Raw genomic sequence first — 27073 nt, 5'->3', positions numbered from 1 at the left:
CCCTCAAGTCCTGCCCCTGGTGCATTTCTTCAGCTCTGAAAATGCCCCTAACCCATGCAGCTGTGTGCCAGATCTAAGAAAGTCTGAAGAAAACACGAATAAATTACGAAAGCCTTACATTTAATTATCACAATCAAACAGGTTCTTGCTCTTTTCCTAGTATTTTTTTTCAGCTGTTTAATCCTTAGAAGCTGCCTTGTGCGCTCCATTTGAGAACTGATCTGGAAAGACCCCCCTTGACAGCGCAATGGATACTGCCTGTGCCAGATGCACGTGCACGTCCTTGCTCAGTAGGGTGCCCGTCCTGTCCCTCATCGGGCAGGACCCTGTTCCTGCCGTGGTGAGGTAACAGCTCTCTATTCCCCTGGAAACCAGGAGACTTACGTGTTGCTTAAAGCCATATTAGTGCCTTATTCCATCTGACCTGTTCCCTGCATGAAAAGCTGGGCAGGCGAGGTCTTCATTTAAATGCATGCAGTCTTCAGGTATCGGAAAGAAATACTGATATTGTCCGAAATTTCGTATTGATCATGAACAGTCTGGCAGCGCAGCATCACTCTCAGAAAGTGACTCCATTGGGACTGACATTCTGTAGACAGCACGGGGAATGGGTTTATAATTCAGCTGACAAGAAGAATTGCATTTTGCTGGAGCAACTCTAGGGTTGTCTTCCCCTCTTTGCAGGTGGCCTAACACAGATTAGAAATGGAATTCACACCTGCTGTCTCCTGAACTGGAAAGAAGGGGCATATATATTCCAATAAAGCTTTGAAATGTGGATTTTGTGCATTTTGGTTTTCCTGCCAAAAGAGCTGTAAGATTTTAGCAGGATGTAGGATGAATCTGAGTAGACAGTTAATCACGTATTTTAAAAATCTCTTCCTTAGGGGAAAAAAACAATCTTTGATTTCTTTTTTTAAATTAACATTTGCTATGCTGCAGACTGTGCTGAGGAGAAGAAAAATCCTTATTTTGGTTTCTAAAAGATGTGAAGCAACTGTACCTTTAACTGAGTGAAATGGGCTTCTTCAGATTGACAGCTTCACGCATCCAGAGCTATTCAGAGAATGAATAAGGCGCTGTAAGATGTGTGGGTCTGAGATGGGGTTTGCATTACCTTAGTAACATGCTTTGCTCAGTTCTGCTCTGAAGTCTGTCTCTTCCAATTAGGACGCTCATTGTGGGCACATCAGTCAGCCGCAACTGTGACAATGACAGGGCTGTAACTGGCTGCCAGGTGTCTCGCACCAGGCAATCTTACTGACCACATTTAGTCTCTAATCTCCACATACCAAACTGTCTTATTTGCCCTATAATCTTCAGGGGCAAACTTCAGGAGGTCAATACTGGGAGCTGCTTGTGGAAAGGTGGCTGTTTGTGCAGAGCTTCGTGAGCTGGCAGGGCTCTGCACAAGTAACCAAACCCTGCTGCAAGGCCGAAGCAGGGAGTTTGGGAGAACCTCTTCTAGCTCAGCAGTCACCAGCTCTCCTCCTGCCCCCACCTATTAATTTAGCTTTGGTAGCGTGGCCTGTTCCCCACTGCAGCTCTGCTGCTTGCAGACAAAAGGCCAGCCGGCTGCGCTGAATTGATTTGGATTACCTGTGACTGTACTGACAGCCACCGCGGAGCGGGGAAGGAGATGCCTGCAAACCAGAGACCACAGATCTGGAGTGATACAGATATGCCCTTGCCACCAGGGCAGAGGGAAATCCTGGCTCTGTCGCTCCTTTCCCTGCTGCCCTCAAGCTCTCGTGGTCTGAGTGGTTTGACTCTCCTGTGGCTTACCAAAGGCTATAGCTGCTCTTAAAAATGCCATTTTGCAAAGGCATTTACAGAAGCATCAGAAAAGCCAGATGACCTTTCAGATTGCTTGCGGTGTTTATTTCAAGGCAGGCGAAAGAGCTGTAAATACTGAGCCAGAACTCATCTCTGAAAGCCCTATTAAGTAAAAGTTTTTCAAGATAAAACCCATTGCAAGCCACAAGCATAACAGCAGAGAAATAAAACCGGAACTATGTCAGTAACAGTGATAGCTATGGGCCTGCTCTTGGGGAAGTATTTTGTCTCTGTTGATATATATATTATCACCCTGAATGTTTGCAGGGGTCTCCTGACTAGCTGCCCCCTCCCCTCTCCACAGGGAAACAACTTCTTAAAAAAAAAAAAAAAACCAAAACCCACCAACAAACCCCACAACTTGAAACCACACACTCAAACAGACATGATTCACAACCAAATGCTCTTGAAAGGGGGACTAAGCTTTGTAAACTGCCCACTGTCCCCAGCTAACCTGCTTGTAAGAGCGGTGCGGAGACGGCTGTGTTACAGCAAGGGAGCCGACAGACCCCGCTGGGAACCCACCAGCACTGAGTCCGGCACCCTGCCCTCGGCTGCCAGCTCCACAGCCACAGGACCGCACCCAGCACCAGCCTGTGCTGGCAGGACACTGGCATTTCTCATCAGGCCGCTCAACCTCTCACTCAGATGGCATTTTTCTTGCCCTCACCAACACGCCCTTGACTTGCAAGTCTTTCCTCAGAGCTGTGAGCCACACTGCTTTACAACATTAATGGCCTTTTGCTACACACGCGAGGTGACTGTCCAGGACACTGCATGTTTTCCTCATTCCCCAGGCTGAGCTGGCAGCTTTGTGCCTCCCCCGCTTGACAGCAGTGTGGGCAGCATTCTTTCTGTGCATCTGTGCTGTCACAGGTACCACCGTGCTGCAGCAGCAGGTGCACCACCTGAGTCTGCTTTGGCACACAAGTGTTACAACCCGGTGTAAGGGGAGAGTACAGGCAGCACAGGGAGAAGCACACAGGAGAGAAGAACACCAGCAGCAGGAAACTGCCTGCAGGTCTTCCCTAACAACCTGCATAGCATCAGCCACATACTGACACTGCATGCGAGGGAACAGGCAACCCGCTTGCAGAAAGCTCTATGTGTGTTGAAGTGGTAGAGGCAGAGGTGCTGGGAACCCCCCATCTGCCCACCTCTCAGCCCCCGAGTAAGGGGCGCTGCGGCCCTGCTTACGGGATGATGCTTACGCTTAAATGCAGACACCCAGCGCCAAGGGCAGCCGCTATCACAGCTCAGCCAGTTTAGGAGTGCAGCTCCTCTAAGCATAGTTAAAAACAGCTGGTGTAGGACACAGATTTGAGCAAGTTTACCAGGATTCTGCAGACAGCTGAGCTGGTCCAACCAAGCAGGGACAATGGTGTCCAGAGGGAGGATAGTCCAGACTGAAAAGTTAGGCCAGAATCATGAGCCTTTTCCAGGAAAGCTAGTTGCTGCACATCCTGGCAACTTTCCAACTCTTATCTGCCTTTAGCTATGAGTCTCTTAAAAGCAGGTGTAGTGAGGAATGACAGAGGATGGACAGTCCCATTTTCAGACCCACGGGATCGTGACTTGATTAGCAACAGACACTGCTCTACAAAGCACTGGTAAATGCACATCCAGAATCTGAATGAGGTCAGAGGCTCACACCCAGCATTAGAAATCCATGAACTTCTCCCTGACTTTGATAATATTACCCACAACAGATATTCCTATCATGTCCTGGGTCAAAAGAGTCTAACTAAGCAGGGACTAAATTAATGAGAGAGGCTGTTTGTTTTGAAGAAGCCTACACCATTAACTTGTGCATTACTTCACAGACATCTTGCTCTTCTGTCTTTCAGTACATCGGTAGCTTGGATGTACCCAGGCCCAACAGCCGCGTGGAGATTGTGGCAGCCATGAGAAGGATTCGGGTAAGTTCAAGAGAGCTGAACCCACATGGAATAAAAGGTTACATTCACTGGAGTGACCTGGTTGCAGTGCACTGTTCTGCATTCCCCGCCACCCTTCCTATCTGGAGCTCAAATCTCAGCACAATCAGGATTGTAACAAGCTTCTCCAGAAATTTCCAAGGCATATTAGGATAGACCCATCCCCTGCTCTTTGCAAAGAGATCAGTTAGCAAAACTGAAACATAAAACCCTAGTCTCTGCTAAGCAGGTATGGGGATTTTCCTTGAACCTAAGAGATTTATTTAGCCTGTTTGGATTTTTGTGTGTGTGAAAAATGAGATGTACACAATCTGCTCCACAAAAGCACTCAAATTCATTGACAGTTCCAAATATATTACGTTACTATATATTGAAATATCAGTGGCCTGGCAGATGTTATGGATGTAAATCCCATGAGACTAGACTTCATGGATTTTGCTGCTCATGGAATAATTTGCTGCTTTCCCCCATCCTCCAATACAGTTTTACAGTTCCTGTTTCTCATCATCAAGTCTGCACTCTTCCTCCTCTAGCCCTTTATTCTTCAGAACAGCCTGTGAATGGTCACCAGATTTAGCTACGATTAGCAGGGTGGCTAGCTTACATTGCTTCATGTGTAACCAGTTCAAGTGTATCTATCCCAAAAGGCAGTGCAGCTGTTGTGCCTGGCTGAAGTTTTGCAGGGGTCTTAATTCTGAGGCTGTTCATATGTCTTACATCAACTGAAACAGGTTTGAGAAGCTTCCATTTAAAGCTTTGAAGGGATTATCCCATTTCCCCCCCCCGCCCAGTGTTTAACCATCTAATTTTCATTTAGAATAGCGCTTTTTAAACCTAGCCTGTGACTGGCTGGGGAGCTGATGTATTCATCTCCAGCCAAGCTCAGAAATGACATTCCCCTGCCTTTGCCTGCTCAGACTATTAGCACAGCTCTTGCTCAAAACACAGTGCAGCAGCAATCTAAATTGCCTGGTTATTTATGGAACAGGTGAACATCTATAGGAAGCAAAGGCAATAGGTGAGGACTACTAGGGCAGTTTAGATGCTGGTGAAACTATTGGTAATTTTTGATCTGAATCAATATTTAGCATCAGATTTGACACCACACTACTGCTGATCTTTGACTGGATAACACCCTCACAAGAAAAAGCAGACAGTATTTTAATATCAGTTTCTAGAAAGTGTTGCATTCTGTTTTCATACCTGCTGCTGCCACGATGGTGTCTAGCTCAGGGTCTTGGCAGTGCAATAGCATGCTTGAGTGCTACATGAAGCATATAAGAAACCACCCTGCATTCACGGATGCCATCGGTTAATCTTATCACACAATATTTTTAAAGTAGGCATCCTGTCTTCTATACTGGGTTTTTAATCTTGGAAGCCCTTTCCAAAAAGGGAGGGCTTCCCTTTTCATGTGCGTATTGTACAGCAGGATCTTATTCAGACACTTCCTGGCTGCTGAGCGGAAGATGCTCCTCTATTGAAGATAGTTAATTGGCACTGATCCTTAATTAGAGCATAAAGAATGAACTGGGAGGTCTTTGAAGAGAGTTCTAGTGCATAGAGTACACAACCTAGGAACTGAGGGAAGATGGGGGTTATTTATGTAGCGTTCATTTGCATGCAGAGGCCTTGTCTATACTAGAGTTTTTTCCCATGGACTCTCAGCAGCACCAGTTGCAACTGGGAGGAAACACTGGAAGAAGCTATTGGTGGAAACTAGTATTTTGCTACCATCTTATTGTGAGTGGTAGTGCCTGTTTGCACTGCAAGAGCGAGAAAGGTCCTGCAGCCCTGCCAAGTGCTGGCAGGGGCATGTTGTGCTGAAGCTTTCATCGTTTGTGCACTCCAGTGTTCCACTGGAATTCTCTACTGGAGCGGAAGAAAAAAAGTCACATAGTACAAGCCCTAGCACAACATTTCCTGTGCTGTTCTCTATTCCCTGCGACATGGGAGGAGGCAGCATGAGCCATCATGGAGCAGTCGGTGGCGGAGCCAGCTGAGCACGGGGGCAGCCCAAAGCACAGGCAGGCTGTTACTCATTGCTTCTGTCACTCCAGAAGGGGACTGGGGAGGAGGATGAGGAGTCACAGCCCTGTGTTTTTCCAGGCTCTGACAGAGCTGGTTACTCTAGTTATTCATTAGTAGATTGACAGAAGCTCTGAAACCGCCTTCCTACCACTGTGTCTGATTCTGGTCTCCAGTTTGTGATTAAAAGCGCTTGCCCCAGGGAAAAAACCTTGAGCTACCTAGCACTCAAAGTTGTCCTTAGAGTGTGGGGAAAGAGAGAGGGTGGTAAGAAAAGTAGCAACTCCAGTTGCTAAGTCTACTCTTTGGCATTTTCCTGTCCTGTGTTTTGTACAGGGCTCTTTTGCCAGTTGCATATGAATTATGCCAGGGAACCTGAGAGGAGTTCAGTGGTATTCTCCACGCATTAGCAGAGCAGTCTGCTTGCAGACTTCAGGACATGCAGAGCGCACAGGCTATAGGACATTACTCCCAGAGAGCCTCAAATGACGTATTTTACCATTAGTCCACTGAAATCACGATCTGCTCTTTTGCAGTAGGTATTTAAGATGCACTCTCATAGTAAAGCTTAAATCCATATTCCTGACTGAATGAATGCTTGTAGAATTGCTAGCAATACTCCATTAGTCACACATTAGATTCCCATTTCATAACAGACTGGAAAACCTTGTCTCATCATGTTCTATGCTTCCACTGGAGGGAATGCAAATGCAATAGGTAGAACAGGGAAGCTGCTGTTCTTAGCTTGCCATTATGCAGAGCTAGACAACTTTAAGTTTGCTAATCCTCCCAGCGGATTATTAGCTGCATACAGCTGCCATGTTATTATATGATCGTCAGAGTTCGAACTAATCCCTGTACCTCCTCTTGCCCTGGCAGGGGAGGTGACAAAATTAGTTCGCTACTTGAATAAGTACACTCTGCTCTGACAGGCATGTCAAGTTGCTGTTTATGAGAGTCCAATTCATTGTGCAGCTCCAAGCACCCAGTGCAGGCAGGCGTTCCTCCACCTCCCAGGGAGAAGCAGTGTGCCACATCTGCTGTCTCCTGCTGCCTGAGGCCATCCAGGTCTGGGTGTCTGGCAGCACCCGCTCAAGCTTCTGCGTTCAGAATCAGCATTCTGGTGGAGCTGGCTTTCTGCTGAAGTGGATTAATCTGCAGATATTTGAGCCTTCTCGGCACTCTGTGGAGCTTATGTACAATAGAAGATTTTTCTTTATGAAGAAGTCAAGTGGCAGCTAATGTGAAGAATGTGACAGTCCTTCAGGGCCCAAATAGCTCCCTGATTCAGCAGGGTCACCCTTTCCCTAGACACACTACACCTGGCTGCCTGTTAGTGAACAACTAAATAGCCAAGTTCTCCCCTTAGCCAGGTGAAGGCTCTCACTGAAGTTAAGAGGAAAGATGTTGTGGAGCCCACGCGACACTGAAACAGTAACAGGAAAGCTTTGCTCAAGATGCTTATGGGTACAGGCCTAGGTAAAGGTGAGTTTTGTAAAACGCAAAATATTTCCTTGAAGCTCCTGACGTTGCTTGGGAAATTTTGCCCTGGGAGACCAGGGAATGGATGGCTTTATGTGAAGGGTTAATATCACAACATGAACTGCATTCGTTCCCCAGCTTCCACAGAGCTAATGCTGACCAGAGGAGAAACAGTCATTTGTTACCTTCCTAGATCAACGCTACCCTCAGTCCAGCACTTCACAGCCAGTCGAGCAGCCCTAGTGAAATGCTCCTATTTTGAGCGGCGATTTGTACAAGGACACAGTAGGACTAAGTGTCAAAGCCTGTCATCCCCACAAACAGCCTGGTGCCAGCAATTCCCCAAGTCACTCCATTTAATTACCTTTAAGACAGAGAATCAGTTTCCCTGGAATTTGCACTTAAGTTTCTATGAAACCTAGAAATTTCAGTCCTGTTTAGAAGGTCTGTCTTGGAACTGAGCAGGTATTAACACTCAGAAATGAGCCAGATGTTGGATTATTTAATCATCTCATAAGGGAACAGCCAACTGGTGCTGTGCCCATCCAAGCACCAGGATGAACAAACAGGAGGCAGTCATCCAGACTAATGTGTTTCTTCAGTTACCTCCATATTTCTTAGGCTTAATTTAATTGAGAAGTCTTTTTCCCCAGAGGCCAGTGTGCCAGAGAAGCAGAAACATTTATAAATCTTGATGCAGTATACATCAGAAATGCCTGAGTTCTCCTTGGCATGAGAACTGGGTTCTCACTTCAGCTTCCCTCTTATCCTGACTGTTCTTGCTGCATCCATGCTCTTAAGCAGAGTCTCAACGTTTTGCAATTTCTCTACATGGTGTTCTAGTGAGGAAGTGCTATCTAGCCACACTATAAGTCACATTGACTGCCAAATATCAACGGGTAGTGTTGAAGTGTGACATGACATCAGTTTAAATCAGAATGAGTAAAAGTTGCAATCCTACAGTACCACCTTGTGAAGCAGAGGTGGCGGGGACAGCCACACAGAACCTGCCTCTCCTGCACCCCAGCACCTCCCAGTCTGATAGCTGGGCTGGCTTCATATGGCAGCTCACACTTAAAGCCGTACTGGGCTGTAAATTGCAATGGTTCAGGAGCAAATATGGATGTCATTTATCTGCTCTTGCTGAGAAGGAGAGGAACCAGGTGAACAGCTGGCAGAGGGCAGGGTGACTGCCTTCAGCCATCTCAGCTTAATCTATCACTGTGTGCCAGACTTCAGAGATAGAAGAGTTAATAGACTTGTTCACAAGATTCTTCTAGAACACAGTTCCTCCAGTTTTCACAGGCAGACAGCCTTCTCAATACAGAAGAGAAGTTCACCAAGATAACTGCTGCAGAGATTCCTCCGATATATTCTGCCTATAAGCCCTTCCCGAGTTATTGTGCTTGGAGCTAAGTTTTCCTGCCAGCTTCATGTTAATCTGAGCTGGAGTTGTGATCGGTACTAAAAAAAGATAGAAGCTGAACTCCCAGCTGCTGGGTTTCTTGGTTAGTCTTTGCAGCCTCTCCCACTATAATGAAGTTATTTGGTCTGCTGCAGCTGAAGCACAGATTCAAACGTGGGAGTGCAAACTGTTGGAGCACTTGCCCTGGTACAGACCTCTGTAGCTGCATGCCAGGATCTATTGTTGTTGGATGGGAGTTGTTCTGCTGCAGTTCCTGGAGGGATTTTCCTTTCAGCTTCTTTGGAAGATCATCCAAATGCTCAGCTAATGACAGCCCTGGGCTGTGAAAGAAAACAATCCTAGCATCTTAAAATATTTCAGCAGTCTTCAGACTGCTGATGTGGACCTTTCTTTAGTTCTCAGAATGCCATGCGCCTTCCTTTCATTTACAGGAAAGGTGCAGGAAAAACAGATGACAATTCTTACATGGTTAGAGTGTAAAACACAAGCATCTCGTGTGTCTGCTCCAAACTGCTAGCACACCCTGAGCCAGTTAAAGACACAGCTGATAATATACGGTGGTGGTGGGGAAACGCTCCATGTTGGTAACCAAGTCCCATTTACTAGATGCTTTACGGACAGGAAAGCTGGGCCATGTCAGTTCACCCAAGGCCTTCAAATAAATATTGTCATCACATAGTGACATTCACTAGATCACATGAGGAACAGTACTGTAGATGATAGTCCCGTGCTGCGGTCATGGGTCCAATCAACATTTATACTGACAAGCATACAGGCAGACAGCAGACCTTATGGGAAGATAAGAGGAGGACTTCAGAGAGACAAACTTCCCCAAGCCGGTACATTTCTCTTCCTCCTTCTCCCCCATACCAAAAGGACAATGTATTTACCCCAAAGTATCCTCCAAGAGACCATCTTTTTCTAGGATACCTTCCCTGCTTCTCTAGAGAACCACGCAAGGGTTACTTACACTGATACATATTAAACAGAGCCTGTAGCCTCCAGGAGAGAGCAGTGGTTTTAGGTATCCAAACCAAGTATACATGAATGTGTACAAACTTGCTCTGATACCTTTTGTAGAAAGTCTGGTGTCAGTTTTGGCTCTTCTCCAAAGCAAAGGCCTAAGAAAGGCTCATGCAGCTTCACATAGGCAGTACATGATCAGACTATAGTCAGTCCTCCTCAGCACAGCCTACAAGTTTACCACAAAAAAACCCCTGAGGAACTTGCATTAGTGACTTGGAAGGAGATTTACAGGCGATCATAGATGGCTTTGTGTCCTCTGCCTACTCTCTGGATCTTTCTGTACTTCTGTCTCCCTGTCCAGCAGCCCACACACCTTTGCTTGCAACCTTACCTGCTATCTGCTTTATTTAGGGAGGATACCAGTCAACACAACAAAGCTCAGGCACAGAGAAGAACAGTCTCTCAGACAAGCAGGCTAAGAAAGCTGAGATTGGCATGAGGGCATCAAGAGCAGAGGGGATGACTTGGCTCAAGGCATCCTTGCCACACAGCCCTTCTCTTCCCCAGGCACCTGGTGCCCCGAGCAGGGCTGTGTCCCATTACCCAACCCACCTGCGGGACTGCTCGGCTCCAGGCACTATGGTCTCAGAAACACTAGTTACTCCCAGGGTCCCATCCATGACAGGAATCTGAGGCAGTTTAAGGCTTCTACCACACAAGATTAAGCTAATTGGTTTTACCTTTCCAGTCCCTGGCAAAATACAGCAAGTGTTTTCAGGATGGTAATTAAGTGTTAATTGCAGCTAAGTTTAGCCCTAATGCCTCATTAGTTTGTTTTCCTCTATTTGTTGCAGCTATAGCAAAGTCTCCTGCATGGGGATGGGGATCAGGCTGGGCTTCCCAGGAGGCAGAAGAGTCATGCAGCATGCTCTGAGGGTCCTACCTGAGCCGCGCCAAGAAACCTCTTACCTCCTCCTACCCAAGGAGGTGCGGATCTGGGTGCGGAGACAGAGGCCCTTAGACCTGAACGCTCTAATTACCATCTAGGTAGCAGCTCCACAGGGATTTCTGGTGTGCCCAGACACACACATTAGCCCATTTTCATGACACTGTGGATTTTGCATCCCTTCCTGTTAACTCCTTTGCTGGAGCCTTCACCGCCCCAGCCCCCTTAGCAGGTTCTTTGCCCTCTCCCATGCCAGAGGAGTAGTTAGTGGGTTTAACAAGGGCAGGCAGTACTGAAGCTACTACTATTCAGTGCCCTGCTCTACTGAAAAACATTTTACTGTTCCGCACTGCGAACAGCACCTGAGTTTGGTTCCCACAGTCTGTTTGCTGGTCTTTAAGAAGATAACAGATCTGACAGAGATGCCCTTCGGAGGGGAAGCCCCCTTACATTAGGAGATGACAGACATATTATGGGTTTTACCTTTCTGCAGCACGGGCACTGCCAGGGTGCTGAGGAAGGAGGCGAGCCCTCTGGCAGAAAGCCTGGCAAGAATCCATTCCTCCAGGCAAAACGAGTGGCCTCAGCTTGAGACTGCAGGGCCACCTCTCACAACAGACAGAGCTGCAGCCTCCCAACCACTGCTCCTTACCCTGCTCCCACCCCTCCCACTGAGTTTTACAGCCTCTCCCCTTTCCCAGTATGCCCTGCAGCCCTCATTAGCCAAGGCGCCAGGTGGGACTGTATCTCCCAGAGGTCCCTTGCCATGACGGCCCAAGGAAGGGGGAAGTCTGGGGTTGGAAGGATGGGTGATGCAGGTGCAGCTCTTTAGGCCTCACCACGTGTGGTCTCCAGTCCATGGTCACCTTGGCAGGCTCAAGTGCGTTTCATGCATGGGCTGCTTTACTAGCCTTACAGAAAATTTAATTTTCATAAACTGAAGAAATGGCTTTAAAAACGTGGAAGCTGCTTTTCTGGAAGAATTGAGTCTGCCATGTCTTAGACTAACCCAAGCTTGTTTTATCCAGTTTCTGGTCTTTGTATTACCATAACACAAAGGGAAGAGACTCTTAATGAGACATTTTTGCAGTGGTGTCATGCACAGTGTTTCTAGGCAGCGTTGTGTGGCTGTGGTGGAGAACTGACTACGCTCTGCTTGTACATCTTGCGTGGGAGGAGAGGAATAAATACCTTTGAGATTACACGAGAATCCAGCCTTCTGATCACTGCTTGGGGATGTCCCACCATGCCATAGAGCCACCCCACTGACTTATAATCTCTTGCAGGTTTCCACCCTGCTCATCTCCAACCCTAAATCACCTCTTGCCACAGAATAATGATTAGTTGTCTTCTGCCACTTAATTTCTGAGCTGAAATGAGTGGTGACTGGTCTAGCTGTGAATACAGGCCACTGTAACAGAAGACAGCTTAGAGCTTTTTCAGTAGCCACATGCTCTGACCTAGTTTTTGGGAAGTGACTGGTGGTTATAGATGTTTCAGTTCTTATACCCTGTTCAGAGAGTGCGCTATGTATGATTGATAACAGATGGATGGAGGGATCAGTCAGTGAAATGTGTCATCTCTAAGCAACAGTGACCTTTTAATGCCTTCCTCAGAGTGCTGAAAACTGGATGGCTTCTCCAATGAGGGGGTGGAACTAGCGAAGCAAATTAATATTGTTTTGCATAAGAGTCATGATGGATTGGAGTTTAGTTGAAGGCTACTAAAAGCAGCAGTTAAACAGATAAAAGCTAAATTAAAATGTTAGTACTAAATAGAACAAGACAGCTTTTTGTCTGCTGCTAAATCTTGGCAATGAGGCAGGTACCTTTTAATTGTAAAATAAAATTACTTTAACAGTATTATTATATTACTGAAGCATTTGATTTCACTAGCTAAAATATCAGCATATGAGATCTCTGCACAGCTTTTATCTAGTTTGAAATAAAGTAGCTTTTTCAACAATTATGTTACTGGTTGTGGAGTATTACAGAGATGAAATATAATGGCTTTCAAATTACATTCTGGTGTAGAACAATCAGCCATGACTCAAAGCTGCTTCTTTATTGGTGTCTGAAAAAATGTAATTGAGATGGCAACCAGAGTGGTAGCGAGCACACTGGATTAGCTTGTTAACAAGGAAGTGCCTTAGTATGAGTGACAACTGCGTGGGCGAGGGCACAGAAGCTGGGGTTGCCCATGGTGTGGAGTGCTTCTGCTACTACGCTGGTGGAGCAGAGACCCTCCTTGTGCGGCTAATATGAGTGCATGCGTTGATTTCCACTAGAGCAGGTTGACACGTTTCAGGAACAGGAACAAAACACAATGGTCCATGAAAATGCACACACTTAAACCTGCCCCACGGGTGAAGCTATTTACATGGGGGGGAGGAAATCAGCTTGTAGCTATGGTGTAACCTCATGCTTTGACCTCAGCCTTTCTGGTTCTTAGGTTAAGAGTGTCTGCACTGGACACAGGAGGAAGGCTAGACCTAGTGCCACAACAGTGGGTGACTTTGTAGATGCTGTCTTGATTTTGTCCAGCATTGGACAAAATGTTGGACATTTGTCAGGAGACATCTGTCTCCTCAAACACAGCAGTGTTCTGAGGAGAGGGGACCCCAAGGGACCATGACCGCAGAGCAAAATTGTGCCTAGTAAAACAATATTTGCTAACAATAGCTTGGTTCTACACTTGCTTTCTTCATTCTGCTTTTGCTCTGTGCTAAATGAGGCCTGAAGGCAAACAGAATCAGTGCTACTTAACATAATACTTCGACAAGCTACTTCATGTTTTGACCAAATAACTCTGTGATAAATCTACAGAATAAAAATCTTGAATGGGTCCCTGGAGGGAAGGATACTTCGATGAGGGAGCAGGGATTTTTCAAAGGCATTACGGAATGGTTTTCTTTCTTTCCTGCAGCAGCGATTAGACATTTTCTAAATGGCCTTTCCCTGGACCAGATGGGTTATTTGGACTAATTGGCAACCGCCTGACTGTTTTCAGGACACCTGAGTCACTTCCCCCTTCCTTCTGTCACTCTGCTGCTGCAGAGATACTGCCACACGGTGGGTCTGCTGGAGGGAAGGATGTGGCCCCTTGCATTGCAGAGAGCATCACAGGCCAGGGCCTCAAATCACCCTGCTGCCTGCACAGCCAAGTCCAGCGTACCCCCTGGAATCCCACCAAACCCTCCGAGCTCCAGGGTTTTCTTTCTAAAAACAAATTATTTTTGTCCCGGGAAGAAGAGCAGTGGGACATGTTAGACTAGATGCAGTGTGGTAGAGGACTAGACATTTACGGCAGCCTCCAGGAGGGTGTAAGGCACACAGTTACTCTTCAGGCACATGGGTCCCTTGGTAGAACTGGCCCTAACGCTGGTGTCTGCCATCAATACCTGCTGCCTCTCCCAAGTGCCCTGTACCTACTGCAGAGCCATATGCGGTTCATGAAGCACTAAGGTTCAGTGATCCCAAGCCATCATGGACCAGTTTAGGCCTGCTGCATCCTGTGCTCCTGCCATTAATGATTACAGGGCCTAAAACTTCAGCCCAGGCACATTTTCTTCTTATGTTGTTGCCCCCCCGGGGCAATGCTGGTCTCCCACTCGTCTTGGTTCCTTGCATCCAAGCCGAGGGCAAGAGAAGCTGTGAGCTGGGGGCGGGGAACACTGTTTGTGGTTAATCATTGATCTGTATGCAAGCAGCGCAGGACGCATTAATGTCCACAGCTTCACACCTAGCTGCTGACACCACTGCTAGCCCACGGACACCGGGAACAGCACTGGGGAGTGGAGCAGGCGGCAGGAAAGTAGAACCGAGCATCAGCCCTGAGCGTGGCTGCTGGTCACTGCTGAGCAGGGGGACACCACAGCATGTCGTAGCTCTATTTGCAGTGCAAACAGGGCACACCCAGGCGGGTTCCCACTCTTTGTAGCTGCTTCTGTGGCTGTCTGTAACAAGTCCTTCATCTTTACTTGCCCGTCTGTGAAGAAGCTGCATAGCCAGCTGAGGACCCTGACATGCCTCCAAGAGACCTGGGCAAGTACACTGCCCAACACCATGAGCCTGCAAATGGCTGACAAACAAATCATCCAGTAACCTCTTGTCCAAGAGACTGAAAGCCCAGCCCAGGCTGCTTCCCTCTGCCTTGGCACTCGGCTGTGATGCTCTGGTACAGTTTTGATGACAAGACCTCTGTGGCAATAAATACTGATATCGTAAAACCCTCCTTATCCATAATTCCCACTGTCTAAACCCAGGCCGTTTCTCTCATCATGATTCACTAACCTCAGTAGCTCACCTGAGGCTAACAGAGTCCTTGAACTGCTGAATATTCTGGAGTTTTGGAAATGACACAATTAGTGTTGAATTTTCTTTCTCCTATAGTAACAGTCTTGCTTCCAAATTTGAGTAAGATTTTATGGACAATTTGAGGATAACCCAGAGACCTTCCTTTAGGTTTAGGGATTGCCACAGAGAAGGGTTACCACAGTCTATTGGCAATTTTATTAGCATTCAATAATTTCTAACCAAGGACCACTTGGCGAGAAGCAGCATGCCAGCCTTGCTGTGCCTGGCTCTGCTCAGGTCTTCACATCTGGGTAATACCTGTGTGCGACTGATGCCTGCCCAGGGGCAGCCTGGCAGGAGAGGGGTGAGCTCTCTTCTGTCTTCACTTTTGCTGTATTCCAGAAACGTGCATGATACAAGAGCTCTTGGGCAGATTTCAAGAGGCATTTGTGCCCCATGTGTTTTTCAGAACAACCGAGATTCCTTCTAAAGTCAATGGGAATTAGGAGTTGCATGCTTTAGAAAATCCCTCTTAATAGATGCATGTAAACACTGGACCTGACTCTGCTGATTTTACTAAGGAGGCAGGATCTTTCAGTACTGCATGCCAAGTCTTTACTAATAGACCTTACACACACAGTCCCTGTGGCCCTACAGTGACTGACCCCCTCCAAGCTCAATGACCTGTTCCTGGCCGGAATTGCTGTACTCTTGTTGTTCGCAGATGCAGACACATCCTTTCTGTGCACTTGGAGACCAACTATAAGTCACTGGGCTTTCTGTAAGAAATGTTTTCTCAAGTGGAACTGTTGGAGATCGATAGTGTCAACAGCTACACAGAAAAGTCTCCTTCCCTGGGAATAAAGCAGATTATTTCAGTCCCTGTCTGTCTCAGACCAGTACATAGCAAGGCTGCTCATGAAAGTCGCTGGCATTGAGAAGTAGAAGGGTTCAGCTGCACCCAGGGCTTGAGCTAGCAAAGAGCTCTGTGCCATGAAAGAGAACAAAGCCTGACTGCACCTAGCAAACGAGGCATGAAACCTGGGCTGCACAGAGCAGCACGGTAGGCAGCTCAGCATCCCTCCCATTTTCATTCTGGTCTAGTTTGTAATCAAGTGCTGTTTCTGAATGCAAATGGAGATCAAGTCTTCATTCTAGCTTGAATTCTGCTTGCTCAAAGATAAAGGTGCCAAGTCCAGTTTCCTACCTCTGCTGTAAATACGCAAAGAAAATGCTAATATACCTAGTAGGTGGCTAGGAGAAACCACAAGACACAGCTGTAGGACAGCACCCAAGATGCATATGGTGTGTGATAGCAAGTTAGAAGCCAGGAGGTGGTCCCTCCCTGCAGCATTTACCAAAAGCAGGTGTTAGTCATGCAGATGTAGCTTCTCCAGACTCTCAGAAGCAAACCAGATTCCTCCTCCTCCTTTGGATAAGTATCCGCCCCAGGTGGACATGCTCAGCATCACTCTCCCACACATCCTGAAGTCAGAGGCTTTAAGGAGGAGGCTGCAGCCACATGGTTTCTCCTGGCTGCAGAGCAGCACAGGTGCTGGAAGTGGAGAACCACAGTAGGTCACATCTGGCCCTCTTGGGAGCAGGGGCTGGGTCGACTTAGTTTCTGGTTTGAACACATGGGCCTTCTCTCGTCTGCCTTCTAAATCTTAACCTCACCTGCTTGTACTGAGCCTCAGGAGCACTGATGCTTCCTCTCCATCCCCGCGTGCAGAGCATGGCTCGCCCAGCCTGCCTCCCTAGCTGCCTTTGCCTCTGGTTCACTGTCCTCCTTCGCTTGGACTACCTACACTAAAATAGCATCATTACATAAACGCAGAGGGAAGCGTTGCATTATTTAGAGGCCTGAAATCCTGGCACCTGCCTTTGTCAGAGCCTCAGCATGGCAGTGGGATTAGGATTTCTCCCCATCTCTGTGCTGTGCCAGTGTGAGCCCCTGCCAGGGCCCTCGTTAGGCACCCCTGGATCCCCCACCCCACGCACTGCAGCTCCCTCCACCCACACGGCCACACCGTGGTGGGTCCTGCCGGCTCCCATGGCCATAGACTGCTCGCAGTCTGAACGGGTGCTCTGCTCCCTGAAGAACAACTGTCACAAACACTCCTGTGTAGAGCCAGAGAAGAACTAAAAATTGGCTTTCAATTTTCATTCTCTCTCCTAACAAGCAATAAACACCAGCTCCCAGAGAGAGAGCAAAGCTGTCCTGTTGATCACCCCTGTCCCATCTCCCCCTCCTGCTTCTGTGAGGGCATCAGCTCCTCTTTTCCCTCTCTGCACAGCTTAGCCATAATACCAAGAAGCAAGCAAGGAGCATCTCCCCTGCTGTCGGGCTCATACAGCTGGCTGATGTGCCGCTGCATTAGCAGCCTGTCAGGCTCACGGGGAGGGGTGGGAAGGGACCGAATGTACAATAGGGATTTTGGAGTGAACAGCAGCAATCCTCAGTTGCTCCCTGCTCATGTCTTTCTACGAGCAGTATCTGGTGGCCTGGCCCTGCTGGCTAGGTGCTTGGGTAGCTGTCACTTGGCAGGGGACTGGCTGTAACCAGAACAACTGAATGAATGAAGTAGAAAATGAACATCCTTACTTTGTGGATGAGAAACCGACGCACAAAATACTCGGTTACCTTCCCACAGCCATGCAGGGGGTCCGAGGCTTTTTCATGGAGCTCTGAGCCTGCCGCAGGGTCCTGGCTCCTGCTCTTCTGAGCTTTGTTGTTTGAACATTGATGAACAAGGTTTAAAAAAAATTCAATCTCCTAACTTGCCTCTTGTCCTACATACCAGACTGGAGGGCAACTAGGGTATGAAACATGTACAAAAACAGGACCTTCTGGGCAAGGCCTCTTGACACTGATGTTTATAGGGAAATACAGAATTACTTGAAGGTATCACAGTGTATAATTGCGGTTTCACTACTAAGGGTTATTTCAGGTGAGTATGACCTGCTTCCAATGAAATTAGCACTTTTTATCTGCAGTAACCTAGCAGCTCGTTGAGGTAGGGACCATTTTCATGTTCATGTGCACTCAGTGCCTGGTACATGAGACTCCGTTGGGGTGGGGTCCCAAGACACTACTTCATTACTGAAACTAATTAATCATCCAAAGCACTGCGGACAGAAAAGGTAATTTGTTTTCTCCTGCAAAGTGAATAGAGGTAGGGAGGAAAATAAAACCCAGCTTTCCTGTGAGCTGGGGTTGGCCTGTCCTGGCGAGACAAGGACTGAAGGGCTGTGTGTGGGAAAGCTCCCTATTAAACCTGGGGACAGTAGGGGGTTCCTGGAAGTGACAGTCACACAATGGTGCTTTTGTCAGAGAGGCACCAAAGGCCAGATGATGTCACCTTGCGCTGGGCTGCGAGGCTGCTTGTGCCTCTCAGGATGGAGCTCAGCAGTATCACAGTATCTCTTTAACAGGGAGGAGGCAATGAAAAGGCTGCTTTTATCCCACCCTTTTTTAAAAGCAGGCAAAGAAGCTTTGTTCCAGAACAGTCTGCCTGTTTTCAGAGGTGGAAGAGACTAATTAAAGAGCCAGTGCAGGTCTCCCCCCAGCTCCCATCACCTGCAGGAGCTCTGGCCTCCTCCATAGGTGTAACTAGGACCACTCTGCTCCACATCCTTTTGACTGGCTCAGAGGAACATCTAAACTCCATTGCCTTCGCCACCTCACCTTTAGGTGGAAAGATCAAGCTGTCTTTAAAGGCTGCCTGAGACTCCAACAGTCAGAGACCTCCCAAGGATAAGAGCTGTTGAAGATGGGGAGAAGGGGGATGAAGAGGAAGGCCTGTATTAACATGTCCATATGAATGCTCTGCAGAGCCTCAGAAAGCAGGATTCTCTCAGAAGGCAAAGGAGACCTGGATAAAAGGCAGCTCTTTCCCCTGCCTCCCCCTTATCTGACCAATTTCCAGCTGCTGCAGCCAGAGGCAGCATCCTCACAGCCCCCTGCCTGCTCTGTGCCTGCAGGTCAGGCAGCACCACCGGCCACCCCATCCAAGCCCTAGCAGCTTCTCTCCCAAACAGAGGGGTGGGAGGAGGCTTTTAAAGGTTTACTGACCAAACTGAAGCACAACCCATGGCAACCCCTTCTGTGTGGTGATCTCAGTTAGGGCAGCCCTCCTGGAAACCTGTGTTTCTCAGGCCATGCGGTACAACTGACAGATCCCAGGCCTCCCAAGCAGGGGGGCATCAGGCAGATCTTCACCTGGTCTGTGCCCCTTGCTGCAGAGGAGCAGACCTCTCTTCCTACTGATGTAAGTGGGTGCCTACTTGCATTTCTCCATCCTCACACTAAGGAGCAGTTTAGTGTTTCTCTCCAAATTCATCTACACTGTAAACAGGCTTTCAAAGTAAGAGAGGGCATGGCTCAAGACTAAAGGGTGCAACAGGGTCCTGAGCTGCTCCATAGGTGATTGCTGGGTGACCACGGGGGCTGCAGCCCCGCTGGGGATCACAAGTTTGTACATGCCGTGCAGTGGGGATGTGTAATCCTCATTGTGAGTGGGTGCTGGAAACTCTGATTTCAGCTCACTGCTCTGCCTTGACTTGCCAGATGAACTCTTGATGAATAAGCCAGCCTCAGTTTCCCTGTTGGAAGTCTGGCTAATGTCTGCCCACCTCAGGGAAAAGCTATAGCTCAGGATTCACGTCTGCGAAAGAATTTGAAGTGTGGAAGGCTCTGTTCAGGGAAGGTCTTCAGATTAGTCAGCTCCCAGCGTGGCTGGGTTTGAATATTTATGAAAGCAGAAAATTGTCAGGCATGTTTTGCTGAGCTGTACAGCTCCTTTCCTGAAAGGAACATTTTTCCCAAAACAGTGCTTGGAGGCTTGTTTACCTCAGTCTCTCCATGAACCCTCACTCCACCAAGGTGACAGACAGGAGTCTGGGATAATAACAGGCAGGGTGTCTGCAAGGGGACGTAGAGGGCACACAAGCTGTTTGGGCTGAAGCAACCTGTCAGTGCTTTATTTCAATACAATTGGAGCCCTAAAGCTGTTGTTGGGAAGGAGTGTCCAGAGAGCCTGGATCCACAGGTTGCTCTCCTGTTAGCCACAAACTGCTTCTCTGAGGCTTCCAAAACCCTGGCAGGAGGGTGAGACTTGGTACTGCTTCCTAAGGGATTATCTTTTTCCCCTTAGACCTTAAGCATTGTTGTGGCTTCACTCACACGCATCACCCCAGAGCATCTCCAAAGCCAAAACAGGAGTTAGCAGAGGGCAGTCAGGCCAGGCATGCCCAGCATTCCTGGTGCTGCCTCTTCCAGAAACCTCTGTCCCCTAAAGAGCATCCTAAAGAGAGACAGAAAACACCTGCATCTCTGCAGCGAGCTGAAACACAGCCGGAGCCAGGACTAGGAGGACTGGGCCGAGCTTGCATGCCCTTTGCCATTTACAGGCAACTTTCAAGAAGCTACTTTTGGAGATGCAATTGTGAACTAAGCCGGGAACTGGCTGAACACGGCTGGAGTGCCCTCATGCTGGCTGAGGGGTTGCGGGGCACAGATCCAAGAAGGCCTGCAGATTAGACCAATTAAAATAGTGCTGACAATGCCAAATGGGAGACTCCAAAAATGCAAATATTTTCTTAGCTTAACTCGGGTTTTTACAATTTCCTCCACTGTCTTTCATCCCTCCTCCCCCCTCAATCTGCAGCATGAGGGGCTGACCCCCAAGTTTGGGCATTAGTGAGGGGTTTGACCAACAGACCCCTCATTAGCGAGGTGCTTGTGCATCTCCTTGCACTAAGGCAGCTGTGCAAGGGGCCACACACTGCCCTGGGGTCAAGGAGCAGCAAGGGTGACTTTGCTCCCTCAGTGAGGAGCTGGAAGCCAACCACAATAACGTGGCTGGCAGGGCAGGGGCCTTGCCGGCCGGGGCCCCATCCCATCGTACCTGAGCGAGGTGAGCAGAGCAGACCCTGGGTAGTTGCCAGGCTCAATCAAGAGTCCAGATCATTGGACAGGTCTATGCCGATGAGACAGATCCAAGGCCAAGGTGGGAGGTCAGTCTGCAGGTCAGGATCACCAAGTCCATGGCTAGGCATGGCTGTGGCTGAGCTGGAGACCAGCACTCCTATGGTAGAGCTCAAGAAGGGGTAGAAGGCCCAGAGCTGAGCTTAAATGGAGCTCCTGTGCCCATGGGTGGGGTGTGGGTGGAGGCCCCAGATGAGGCTGGTCAGGACCATTAATGCCTCTTCACAGCTGGTCACTGTGAAGTGGCCAAAGTGAGAAGAGCAGGAGGTGTCAGCACATCTCACGGAGAGATGGTCCCAGCAAGGCAGCTGGGCTTGGTGGGAGGCTTTGGAGCAGGAGGGCTGTCCTCCAGCTAGAGCCAAGTGCTGGGACTTCATAACTTGGAGTCCGACCCGTGCCCCTTGGCCAACCTACGAGTACCTCTGCTTCCACTTTCCAGCTCTGAAAGAGCAGTTACATGCGTGACCAAGCCAGTGTTGGGAAGCAGATGGTTTCATGTGGTCTGCTGGGGAGATTTTGAGCTCATGGACTGGATTTTCCCATTAACCCTTTCATCACAGCTATACGACAAGATGTCTCCAGCTCCTGCACCTGAGCAGCATCCGCAGAGCTGCCGCGCATGGGGCACTGGCTCCAGGCCGGCTGCAGCAACCCTATCAATAAATCATCTGTGGCTAGTCTATCCCATGGTGCTTTTCTTGCCAAGACTAATCAAAGCTTAGTCTGTAAGCAGGTCTCTGCAGCTCAGGCTGTGGCCAGGGACATCAGCATTGCTGGGTGGGTTGTGTGGAGACTGAGCCTGTGGTTTAGGTGGAGTCCTCAGGAAGGAGCGTATGGAGCTTCCCAGGGAAAGTGCGCTGCGCCGAGGACCCTGTTCCTGCTGCCCATGTCTCCTGGGGGGTTATCTGCATGAACTGCCAGGCAGGAAAGGACCAATGCACGAGTTCTGGGGAGGAGAGTGTGGTGGGATCTTCTGGTGGGTGATCACCGAGGTCCTGAACCCCATGGATGGTGCTAAGAGGGGCAAGGGCATGATGCCAGTCACCAGAGGTTGCACTCAGATTAGGAAGGGGACAGAGAGGGTTACACTCAAATGTGCAAACTCAGCCCTTGACCAGCCAGCTCCCGAGAATTGGAAAGGGAGACAAGGGGATCGCTGGGCCAGCCAAAGCCTGCGGCCACAGGCCCTGACCCGAGGTCCGGCGCAGAAGCATGCACAGATAGCTGCTCCCCACAAATGAGCTGAAGTCACATCCCGGCACCCCAGCCCCAACTCCAGGGCTGGAGCACAAACCTGCAAACACTGTCCTGCATCATCGGAGAAGTCGGAGTCCTGCCTGGCTCCGCAGGCAGCGAGCACCACTGCCAAAGCACAGAACTAGGAATAAATAAATAAATCCTGTGTGATGAACTGTGGTCATATTTCCTTGCTGCCCTTCCAGGGACTCCCAGAAACCCAGTGGGGCCATGATAGCTCCTCAGCCCCCTTCAGCTCACTGCGTGGGGAAGCGGTCTATGGTATCTACAGAGAATTTGTTGGATGGTGGAAGGAGCTAATTTAAATGAGAAAAAAAGACTTTGGGTATGTTGCCAGCATTCTCCTTGCCTATTGTACTCCCCCTTCGGTTTCTGCTTTCCACTGAACAGTTTTATGTTTCCAAGGATCATAAATTCTCATTTTTCCACTGGGCAGGAGGTGCACTCCTGGACTCCGCTGCTTCCTGTGTCGCTTTTGTGTCCGTGTTGCCCAGTTACTGCAGCACAGACCCAGACTATGCCCAGCCGCATTCACACCGGCCATGTCCCTGGGAGCGTGCACCCCGCCGCCGGGCACTGGGAGTTCATAGGATTCAGACAGGCACATGCTTCCCAAGATGAACAAAGGAAAGGCCATAACCCAGCGGTTTCCAGCTGGAGGCTGCGAGGGAGCGGGCTGCGGCTGACCGGTGAAAACGCCGCTGCCTGGCAGGGCTGGCGCGGGAAGGTGTGATGTGATGCAGAAGGGGCCGCGGTGACTCAGGGGGGATTGGAGGCTGGACCGCAGCCTGCGGTCCAAAAGGGTATGGGAACTGACACTGCTCGTTTGTCAGCTCGGAGGCGGCACGCAGCGCTCGGCTAAGCTACACTTGCTGGGAGAAGAGCTCAGGAGTTTTCTGTAGCATCGGTTCCAAGCGGCAGCACTCCAAGCATCAGTAATTCAAATAGAAGTCGAGATAACGCTGTGCCCTTGTGCCGTGCGGGTCAGTTTGGTTTGAAATTAATAACAGTCCTGAACTTGAAATACTTGGATTCATCATGGCTTTAATTCCTAAAATGGCGCTCATATGGCATTGGAGGTTGCAAACTGCGGTGGGAGGGAAGGATGCCTCCCACGCAGCTGGGGTGCGGCCGTGTGCCAGCCTGGGAGCAGGATCAGGGACCGGTGGGTCCTCCTGGGGTGATGCTGCCCGGAGCTGGTCTGGCGGGGGGCAGAGCCGAGCAGATTTCCACCTCCTCATTGCCATGCTCCCTGTGTCCGTCTGGTGGGCAAGGTTTGGGAAGGGGCTGGGACTGCTTATTGTTGTGGGGTTGTTTATGGACACATACATCCTGCAGCCTGCCAGGCCGGGGCCGGGGCGAGGGGAGGCGGGGGGCACGACAGCAGGCTAAGGGCTGGCTGGAGAATTTCCAGCTGCAGGAAGAGTCGTCCATTTCCAAGCCTGTGGCATCTTCCTTTGGGGATGCAAACAAAGTACTTAACCCGGCAGCGGTTGGGAGCACTGACGTACTCCTGTTGCAAAAACCTCGAGAGCCTCTGCCTTGATTTCCCTTAACACAACTTGGGCTGCGCAGCAGCAACCGAACCATGGCAGGGAGCATGTCCTGGCTCTGCCGGCTCTCTCGACTCTCGCCCTTCTGCTCTTTGTTAATGAGGAAGATGCATTTTTTGGAAACAGAGGCTGCCTCTAAGACTTGCAAACTCTCTATTTTATGACAGTTTTCATTTGCATAATGAAGGCCCTGATACCTTCAGTAATTAATCACATTAAGAATTGCTTCCTTGAATAATGCTATTCATGCAAGTTGTTCTTGGTGCTGGAAACTGCATATGATTTCCAATGTGCATTAGCCCATCTCTTTCATCAGCAGATGGAAGCTGGTAACTGCATGTGTAATTTATATCTGCTTGGGTGGAATTATCAGATGAAATATGCATTACACGGCGCCATTAACATTTCTAGTCATACAGTCTTTAGCTCTCGGGTAAGTTAATATTACATGCCAACAGTGTGTGGGACCATATGAAAGGCAAGGATTCGAACATGGGGATTTAAAAGCAGAAATGGAAAGTATTCCAGGTCAGACATATCAGAAATAGAATTAATGAAGCTGCTAAATTAAATGAGATGCATTGCCCTTTTTTGACCTACATTTTTTTTAAAATGTCCCATCTTGTCTCCATAGCTAAGAAAGCTGCCAGGCTTGCCTGCTGAATCGCCACTTGTAAGGGCAACTCCAGATCCTTTAACATCTGGAAAGCTTTCCCCTATAGGCTAGCACAAGCAGCAAGAGAAAAATGATTGAATCTTGGAAGGCAGCAGAGAAGATGAACGCTGCTGTGTGGGTTTGGATTTTTTGGTAACCTTGACAAACTTGGAAAAAAAAAATCAGATCAATTCAATAGTAAGAAAAAAAAAAAAAATCAGTTACTAGACTTTGCTCTCTGATGACAGTGCCAGGTTAGCCGGGGAGCCTTGTGCTCAGGTGTATGTTGGTTTATGCATGAACATTTTTATAGGAGATAGTCTGCTCTCCTGGAGTGTATTTCTTCGTGTGCTTTTTTGTCCTTATATAAATCACAGTTAATTAAAATACTGATTCCTGCTTGATAGGAAGCAATTAAATGACTGAAGCTGTATCCCATCTGCCTCTTATGTGTAGAGATGGAGAGAGAGTCCAATCCAAGCTGGTGCGGTGTGGGCTCGCAGGGCTTTCACCCAGCCCTGCTCTCGGGATCACGGTGCTCTTGCCCAGCTGGCGTTACTGCTCCGCATGCTGAGCAGCCGGTTGGGGCCAGGCCATCCTACAGCTCCTGCTGCTTGAGGGTTTTCACCCTTTAGAAAGGATTTTGGGGCCCAATGAGTTTTAACTGTTTTCAGGCCAAGCTAATTCTGCCCATGGCTGGGACCCTGGCACCTCTGCTGTGGGGAGCGTGCGTAGGCTGTTGGTAGGTGCTCCGGCGAGGATGCAGCAGCAAAGCACGGAGCAGCAGCAGCCACGAGCTGCACGGAGCAAGCAGGACCGGCAAACTCATCGGCCTCCTTCCTCGCTGACGATGCTGTGGCAAAGGGCTGCATCCTGAGCGGAGCTTGAGGGTGCAGCAGGCAGATTGCAAGGGTCAAAACTGCTTCAGACGCCGTGTGTGGGGTGTGCGTGTCGCTGGGACAGGGGAGAAGCTCTGAGCTCTGCTCCCACCCTGTGTGCCTCTCCAGCCCCAGCTGCAGCAGCACGGCTCGGCAGCTCAGCACCGGCCCGCAGCAGGAGCAAGGGCAGAGTGTGCCGGGCAGCTCACGCTGGCTGTACGGCTCTGCTTGGAGCTCAAGCCCCGTACCTGTTCCAGAGTCAGGCTGGGGTGGGGTGGTGCAGCGTGGTAGCTGGCTGAAGTTCCCTGGGTTTACAGAAACTTGTGACCACTCCTGGCAGCACCCGGAGATGCACTACCACTGCTCCCGATTGTTCCTTTCTGTCCAAGAGAGAAAGAAAAAGCATCTCTGCAAAATCCAGACTTGGACTTTGCTTAAAGCCTTTGAGTAAAGAGCCTTGTTTGAATGTAATTGCACCCCTGTTGCTACAAGAGGAAAATACACTGTATTGCTCTCTCTTTCTTGGAAAGCTCGGCTAGTATTTTCCCAGCCATTTGTGTATAGAGAAAGATAAATAGCTCTTTAGCAGGCAGAACAATCTATCCCCGTTTTATTGACATTCATGCAAGCAGACAAGGAGAAACAGTTTGGCGGTGCTGAGTGTAGGGGAGGGGGAAGCTCCAGCCTGGCGGAGCTGGGAGCACCCAGTGAGGCTGGGCTGGGGGTGCCGGGGCACGATGGGGCTGCTTGGGAGGAGGGTGAGAGAAGCCCTCCCAGATGCTGAGGCCAGCAAGCCCGGCCGCCTGGCCTCAGCCCCACAGATGTGTGCATCTCCTGCGGGTCCCCCCTGGCCCGCAGCAGTCTGAAGGATGGACTCGCCACCTCGCCCATCATTTCACTCCTCCCTATAAATAAAAAACGTGTATAGCAAATTTAGCTCTGGCTTCACACGCAGTGGTGCTATAGATAGATTTTTAAAGAGCTTGTCTCATAGTAATAATTCATGGGGAGATCAAAAGACTATGGTTTAATCCGGGGTCTGTCTGATACCGTAAACCTTGCAGAGTGCTAAGAATTCAATGAGCAGCATCAAAAGCCTGATAAACATGAAAGCCACCCAATTTTCTGCCTGTAAGGCTGGTGTGGCTTACAATGGGTGCTGGGGAGCTGGCGAGATGTGTATCTTCTCTGCAGTGCTTGGGTGCCATGCTGACAGAGCCACACACAGAGTTCTTCAACTTCAGGCTCCTGGAAGAGGTGCCTGGACTCCCTTAACATCTCAGTTGCTACCTGCAGCTCCGCCGACTGTATAAAGAGATAAGATTTCTAATTAGATGTCTAATTAGACGGTGTAGGTAGGCTTCAGGCTGCACTCCACCGCTTGGCACCGCCTTGTCCTCCATGTTTATGAATCACGGTCTGCGTTGATTCTCCGGAGCAATGTGGCAGAGACGTCCCAGGAGAGAGTGGAGCCTGGCAATGGAGCAGAGGCACCTCCCGTCCCCATGAGCCCGTCGGAGCGGCGCAGCGTTCCCCGGGAAGGCTCAGTGGCATGGTGCTCACCAGCAAGGTGGCTGGCTGTCCTCGGGGGGGACAGGATGCCACAGAGGGGGCTGCAGGGTCTGAGTCACCCTGGCACCTTAGCAGGGAAAGCTTGCAAGCTGCCGCCAATTTGACAGACTGCTGGAAGGTACGACCAGAGCCTGTCCACAGCCTGTTTTCTGGTGGACCATAACTAACAGCATGTGGAGAGAGCCCAGAGGCTGTCACTTAGCTCAGCCACTCGAGCTCCAGGGCAGCTGCCGTGGTGTGCCTGCATCTCTGT

The 27073-nt window shown here is 49.3% G+C and overlaps 1 protein-coding gene across 1 annotated transcript in view; it reads left to right on the top strand.

Moving 5' to 3' along the window:
• Positions 1 to 27073, top strand: part of LOC103915318 — a 47561-nt gene that overhangs the window by 10919 nt on the left and 9569 nt on the right. The window contains exon 2 of the mRNA XM_009322126.1: positions 3684 to 3755. Coding sequence (XP_009320401.1) covers positions 3684 to 3755 — 72 coding nt within the window. The remainder of the gene's footprint in view (positions 1 to 3683; positions 3756 to 27073) is intronic.

Source organism: Pygoscelis adeliae, unplaced genomic scaffold (genome assembly GCF_000699105.1).
Source record: "Pygoscelis adeliae isolate BGI_AS28 unplaced genomic scaffold, ASM69910v1 Scaffold114, whole genome shotgun sequence".
Taxonomy (NCBI): Eukaryota; Metazoa; Chordata; class Aves; order Sphenisciformes; family Spheniscidae; genus Pygoscelis; species Pygoscelis adeliae.
The sequence above is the reverse complement of the archived record's forward strand: the minus strand, read 5'-3'. Positions and strand labels throughout refer to the sequence as shown.